This window comes from Etheostoma spectabile, chromosome 21 (assembly GCF_008692095.1).
Source record: "Etheostoma spectabile isolate EspeVRDwgs_2016 chromosome 21, UIUC_Espe_1.0, whole genome shotgun sequence".
In the NCBI taxonomy this organism is placed as follows: domain Eukaryota; kingdom Metazoa; phylum Chordata; class Actinopteri; order Perciformes; family Percidae; genus Etheostoma; species Etheostoma spectabile.
The window spans coordinates 8,949,158-8,956,672 of record NC_045753.1 but is presented as its reverse complement, the minus strand read 5'-3'; the positions used below and the strand labels follow the sequence as shown (position 1 = coordinate 8,956,672).

The 7,515-nt window shown below is 38.5% G+C and overlaps 1 protein-coding gene across 7 annotated transcripts in view; it reads left to right on the top strand.

Moving 5' to 3' along the window:
• thrab (thyroid hormone receptor alpha b) overlaps nucleotides 1–7,515 on the top strand; it is a 157,207-nt gene that overhangs the window by 112,193 nt on the left and 37,499 nt on the right. The window contains exon 1 of one of the 7 annotated variants that reach the window (XM_032501525.1): nucleotides 2,898–3,334. The exons of 3 other annotated variants lie outside the window; for them this stretch is intronic. In XM_032501525.1, the coding sequence (XP_032357416.1) occupies nucleotides 3,303–3,334 (32 nt within the window). In that variant the 5' untranslated portion in view covers nucleotides 2,898–3,302. Of the gene's footprint in view, nucleotides 1–2,897; nucleotides 3,344–7,515 lie in introns of those variants that run through there. 3 more of the 7 variants (XM_032501524.1, XM_032501522.1, XM_032501521.1) reach the window with 3 other exon arrangements.

Sequence of the window (7,515 nt, the reverse complement as noted above, 5' to 3'; positions counted from 1 at the left end):
TATATATATATATATATATATATATATATATATATATATATATATATATAAAGCTGTAGCATTACATTAGTACTGTACATAATCTTCCCGCTTCCAGTCGGGTATCTGTGTTCATCAGAATGTTTTACTCGCCACAGGTACGACCTGTTTCGCTCAGCTGGGAATAGCATGAGGAGTACACTCAAACCTGTTTGTGCAGACAGAGGGAGAAATATCTGTCTACCGAACATAAACTCACCCATGTAGAAAGAAATAGGAACTATCTCCTGTCAATAGAAAACATTTGCATCTCGACACACGGGGAGAACATGTTATCTATTTTCACATAATGTTTTATGGGGGTTTTATTACCTCCTGTGACATAAAAATCAGGTCTCCCTGTGTCTTCCTCCTTTAATGTCGGCCACAGCCCCCTAGTTTCTCTCTCGTTCAGAACCTTCCCTTTGACAAGTGTTTCCTGCCCTGAGACAGGAGGAAAGTCTTGTCCTTTTGTGGGTTAAAGACATATGTCCTTTTGCTATGGATTTTATTGCGTTGCTGGTTCTTTGTATGTTTGAGATTTGAAACTGAATGAATGTCATCAGGGTCAATACAGTGGGAGCTATTGTACTGGATGTACTGTACCTGTATCTTTGTCAAAGGATTAATGTCTTGTGTTTGGTTTATAACTATGGTATGTTCTGTATGCATGAAATGGCCGTGTACTTGAAGTACTCTGTGTGTTAGATGTATACATACAGTAAATCTACTGGGGATTACACAATAGTACACCTGTTATGTCGATTGAAGTCTATGGAGTATTAGGTGACAATGCATATGTTGCGTGGTGTTTCTTATAGTTGGCCATGGAACTGTTACTGAAAGATGACCTCATCTTCATCAGATCACTGCAACCTTAGTTATATGGAGATCCACTGTGGTTAACTGTGTAAACCAAAATTCAACTGGCCATTTCATCAATTTGAGAGCGAGAACCAGCGTGCGTGTGTGTGTGTGTGTGTGTGTGTGTGTGTGTGTGTGTGTGTGTGTGTTTTTTGTGTGTTGTGTGTGTGTGTGTGTGTGTGTGTGTGTGTGTGTGTGTGTGTGTGTGTGTGTGTGTGTGTGTGTGTGTGTGTGTGTGTGTGTGTCGCGCGTGTGTTGCGTTGTGGTGTGTGTGCGCGCACATGTGCCCATGCAATGCATTACTGGCTGCTGCAGTACCTCCCCTTCTGCTTAGCCTGTAATTTACAGTGGTGGTATACATAAAGGAACAAAGTGTCCCATTAGTGCAGCACTATAGAATGGGACGGACCCACTGTAGGCCTGTATCTGCATGCTGAACAAAAGGCGACTGTGGCGTTAAAAACATAGGACAGGGAGCCTCATTCAGACGCTGTTTTAAATATAATTCTCTGGAGTAGTCTGCATGTCTTTGTGTTGTTCTGTCTGTTTAAAAAGCATGAAATTCAGAGCAGGTCCCTCTGTCTTCTTCACTTAAAGGGTCAGTTCTCCCAAAAATGGTTGTATCTAGTAGGGCTGTAACGATATGAAACCAAAATCGCGACACTCCACAACACGGTGTCGCGGTGGGAGAAGGCAGAATCGCGACACATCCTTTCTAACTCCCAGAGTTATCCTTCCTGTCCAGATCCAATGCTACCACATCTTTAAATTACTATTCGTCCTTTTGGTGCCTTATCCCCCTTTTGTCGGGTAAATTTAGCTTACTGTAAAGACGGCTAAAAGCAAAATTACCATCAGATTAGTTGTCTGTCTACACGTTACTGATGAATTTGTGGTTGCCCAGAGTGGTCAAAACAATCATACTAAAAATAACTGAGCGCGTTGAACGGTGTCGTAATCTTGTGTTACCCACCAAGAATTAGCTAACGTTGTAGACCAAGCATTAGCATTAGCTACTTGTTAACTAGCACCTTTACATTAGGCACCAAAGAACCTTTCCTCTTGGGTCCCCCTACAGGTTGGAAACGGAATTGTCAATTAGTGTTACTACTACCATTATTCTTATGTCTCATTCAAACAAGTTGATGAACCACTGAAACAATTTTGGAAACATAATTTTAAGGTACAGAAGAATCGTTGGTGATGGATTGATCATTATTGAAATCAATTAATATCTGTACAATACTGTTACATTTCATTATTTGAAATTCAGAACCATAATTCATAAAACCCCAAACTTTGTGACTTGCTAGACACTATTGCAGGTATGTGTTTTGTCTTGGGCTTTTTGTAATTTGGGTGAATTTATACATTTGGGTAGAATGCTGGCAATATTTCATATTTTTCTTTTTGTCAACAAACTCCATGAAAAGAAGAAACAAGTTATGTCTGTGTATCTTCATCTTCTTCCTCTGTGCCATAGAGCTCCATTGTTGTCCAAAGACTGTTAAAAACACTTATGTGAGCAACACTGTTGCACCAAGTGACATGCTCTTTCATTACCACAAACACACACACTGTAGTTTATTTTGACTTAATCCCAAACACACCGTCTTGTTGCCAATACTCACTAGAGCACCAAATGTAGATTAATCCGCCGCTGAAAATAGTCCCCAACAAATGCACTACTTCCTCTTGTTTGTTTGCTTAAAACTTCAGTGAGCCTCTATTTTTAGAAAAAGCTGATTTTAGAATTTTTTTTTTTTAAAGAATCTATACATTAGTGACCCGAATTTTCCCAGTGTGGGATTAAGATGTCTGATCTTATTTGTTTATTAAGGTCTTCCGCAGGAACCAATGAGTTTGGGACTTGCCACAGACAGGTTAGGAAAGATAGACTATTTAAAGACAGTTTTGGTGGGATTTGTTGACAACAACAAACATGTAAAATAACAACTATGTTATCCTTTAGGTGGGTCAACATGAGGGGAATTATCTTTTAAGGACAGATTCTCTGACTAGTGTTGATTTGCTCATGCGTGCTGCTTTTGCCTTAATGAAACCAGCACCTGTCCTAAAATAGTCGAGTCTCATGAGAGTGCTCAGTTACCTGACAGCACAGCACTTCCGTGTGAGATGCATTCCAGAGTCACAGTCACTTGTGGAGAAGTTGGCTGTCCTTCAATCAGGGTAGACTGGGTGGTACTAGCAGCAAAGCAAGAAAGTCCCACAGATTAGACGAAGAGGGAGGGAGAGGCTTAGGATATTTTAGTTGGTTGGCAGGCTAAACTTAGCACAACTGGTAGAAACGTCAGGGTGTAAGAGAGTAAGAAAGATAGCTAGACAGAAGTCTATGCATGAGAGCTGGGTTACAGCTAGTTATTTACATCTGAAACTTCAACTAGCGCTTTTCCTCTGCCATGCATATTTTACGGTCACACTGCATCATCAGGTCAGCACTGTAAGTCTTTTTTGTCACATCTTTTTGACTCATGCTGTTTTCTCTTCTGTATTTTGAATTTTTTTAGGCTGTTTGTTAGGACAGCATGTGTACGTATTCTGCACAGCTATTGGGGCATTGTTTCTAATAAATTTCAACTCTAGGTTAACATTGAGTGCCATACTGTGTGTGTGCGTGTGCGTGTGTGTGCGTGTGTGTGAACTTGCGCAGAGAAAAAGTACAGTCAAGTACAGGCCTTATATAACAACGCACTATCCTGTCAGATTTTGAAAGCTGAAATTTGTAAAGCGATCTGTGGTATGCCTGTGCTGCACAGGGGAATGTTGCACCAACTTGCAGAACCTTGCATTCCTTTAAAAAAAAATATTCCCATCTGCATTATGTTTTCATCCATGAACAGGAGTACCTGTCTTTGTCACGCATGTGGCTTCATGTTCACCGACTGTGTGATGTCATTTCAAATCCTTTCAGGCTGCCTGCTTTGTTTGCACAAGCACCTAAATTAGTTTATTTTTCTGTTCATTTGTTCAAATGCTTGTTTACAGTTGTGCTTCAAACCATCAAGTTAAACAAGAAGTTAATTATTTTTCACACTCAAGTGCATCGGTGCTCTGTGGTTGTGCTTTTGTTTTCTTCCTGCTTGCTTTTTAGGGCCACTTGACACAGTCTTTCTCTTCTTTCCACTGAGAGCTCTTAGAGCGGTGTAAAGCACTAGCCTACAGTGCTAAGCTTTTAGCTGCAAGGACTGCTAATATTTCCATTAGTGCTATTTTGGGATTCATCCGATCTTAATAGAGGGTTAGAGCTGGAGCTTATTCAGTCAGCCGTGATTTGTGTTATCATTTCATTATTATACTGTAAATTGCTGTGCTAATTCCCTGGCTGTTATTATATGTTAGATGTGTGCTTTGAAAGCAATGCACAGCTCAACCAAAGGAAAACAAATTTAATATTTGGCAGGTTTTGACCTATACACTTACATAGGTACATTTTTTTTAAACACAGCTTTTTCTACGCGCTTTGGCCTTTCTTCTGCTCGTTAGGAGTTTTTGGCTTGTAATGTCACTCTTTGTTGTTACCTCATGTTGTGAAGTGTCCAAAATCCAAAATAGTGCTGGTTCTTACCGCTAACAGGACCTTTTTACATGTTTACACATAAATGTGCAGGTACTTGTCCACTAAATTGAGGAACAGAGGCGTCGGAATGCACTACGGAGCGATCGCTGCGCCCATGTAGCGAGGTAGCCTTCCAGTGATTGCTTTTTTTCAGGCCTCTGATTGGCCTACATCATCTTTTTTGTACTGTAGGATTGTGCCTCAATTGATTTTGCATCTTCATGCAGATGTTTTCAAGTGGTACTTTTAAGTTGTTGTTTTTTTAGAGCAAAGGACAGGAAAACCCAGTTTTTCAAAAATTCCCCGTGTACATGTGGTCTATAGGCTTGTGGTTATGAGTGATTTGTTGTTGGGATGCAAGATCTCAGTACAGAGATGCAGAGAAGGCATAGTTGTCGTAGGATTGACACAGAGAGACATGAAGAAAGAGTATATGTTTATATCCACTTTGCCTAAGTTTCCATATTCAACATGCTGCCACATGCGAATACTGAACTGTCATAGGAGTCAAGTTGATGCTTGTCGCCTCCAGCAGCTGTATGGTTTGATGTGGAAGCCAATTGGCACAGGGAGAGATATTTACCTTTGAGTGGCAGTTAGTAAAAGAAAAACGCACCTCGTCTTTCTGCTGCTGTGACATCTTTTTATTCTGTTTTCACAGTATAATTGAAGCCAAGGTATAATGTAAAGGGCAGTTTGAGTTGACATTCAACCTCAATTACAGCACTGAACTTACTGAACTCTTTTGTTACATTAACAACTGCAATGATATCAAAAACAATGAACAGTCTTTTTTTTTTTATTTAGCCGACATTTGACTGTAGCCTGTAGCGTATGCGATAAATTAAAAACTAGATGTTGCGTCCTCGCTCTGATTGAAAGCAGAAGACTACCGTAGATATACAACAGATGTCGACAAGCAAGCGGGGCAGTCTAAGCCCTGGCAAAACGGGGAAATATTGTGAATTACTTTATAAAACCAAGCAGCAGCCGGGCTAACGTAAATGAAGGCAAGAAGTTGTCGGCGAGGACGAGTCTGCACCAGCTACAGGTTTACATCTTAATAATTAATTAAGCCACAATGAATTAATTAATTAATGCCTCAGACGCACATTGAGATGCCATATATGATTAAAGCAGTCTGCGGTTACGGAGGCTTGACTTTGTCAACAGCCTGCGATGTACTTATTGGGGTTACGGTGAAATCTATCCAGAGTGGGTCAAACTGGCCCAGGTAGCATGCGTTAAAACTGCAGAACTGCATCAGCGCAGTGGCGTCAGACAGAGGCTTATGTATTGCGAGTTGCAGAGAGAGACTTGTTTACAACTATTTTAAATCTAGTCAGCACTTGATAATTTTATGAGCCAGTTTGTTTGTACTATAGTTTTTTATTGTTTAATTTCCTCAGCCTAGTGAAAATAGGGCTATTTTAATTCAGATCGGCACAACTAAGTGCATTGATTTAACCCTCAGGTTGTCCTCGGGTCAAATTTGACTTGTTGTTAAAGTTGTTTTCATACCAGAAAATATTGAATGTTGATAAAGTGCCGAAAATAAAAAATAAATAAAAAACACAGGTCAAAACGTTAAAAAAGACAAACAAAAAAACTGACAAAAAAGGTAAAAAACGGGAAAACACGTAAAAAAAAAAGGCACCTAAAACATTGAAAAAAGTGACAAAAAGAGTATGTGAAAAAAAGTCAGAAAAAGCAATTAAAATGTTGAAAAAAGGGACCAAAACAATGGACAAAAACACTAAAATGTAAAATACAACATTTTGAAAAAAGTGACTGAAACATTGGCCTTTTTTCATGGTTGATGGGAAGACAACACAAGGGTTAATTATTTTGCCCTCTCTTACCTGTTGGAGCCTACATTTCAATAACAATAGCATAAATCTACATCCCTTGATGATATTATTCTTTATATATACCCTGCCTATCAATTGTTTTTAAACGCAATAAGCACAGAAAATATTTCCCATTTTACCGGTAAAATGAAACCTAACCGGTCACATGACTGGCACTAGATTTGTTCTAGCAGAAACTCTGTGCACGAAAATACGTGACATGTGATAACGTTGTTGAATATCGCGTTGAAAAATAATAAATGAACACATATTAAAGTGTACTGAGTTCTGCTGCTTTCAGTACAGCAAACTGATATTTGAAAGAAAAAAAAAAGAAAATTTCCAACATTATTTTATTGAACAAATTGAACATTGAATTGAACATAAAGCACCATTTTAGTATAATAACCATTTTAATATTATATATATATATATATATATATATATATATATTGTGCAGCCCTAGAGTAATTTAGAAGCAGTGCAATATTGTCCTTAAGACCGTTTGATTCATTAAATCTCTACATTATATATTTTCATGCACTAAGTGACTTTAAATCCATGTTTTTCCATCACTGAATCCCAGGTCCACAGTACGTATTAGAAAGTGACTTAGTGAATTAGAGAAAGCCAGAGATGCTGGTATGCTCACTTAATTCCCAGTGAGTTATCCTGCCATGCAAAGTACAACGGAAACAGAATAACTTGGAACTGATACCTCTTTGTACAATATGGCAAGGACGGTTGTGACAGCAGACAACAGCCAAACAGCTGTTGTCGAGCGCGAACTTGGAAGCAATATCTCAATTTGAGGAAGATTTTAGACTGTTTTTTTAGAGTTTTTATATCTCCATGTGTGTTTGCAATGTGGATACATTGACTAAAAGAAATAAGTAAAACAGCTAGTAAGTATGGTTCAGAAGTTCAGAAAATGACATCAGTTTACTGTATTGCAGGCTTTAAAACGAGGAAAAGACAACACTTGATCCAAAATGTAGGATGATATCTAGCCTCATATATCGATGTCGGAATAATATAGATATAAATATTGCCCTGCCCTAACTAAATACCTCAGTAATATAGTCATGTCCTTAATAATATATATACAGTTGTGTTCAAAATAATAGTCATCATCACTAACCTCATAAATCATAGATTTTTGTAGAAGTGTTATTTCTACATGGCAAATAATTTACTAGTAAGTGT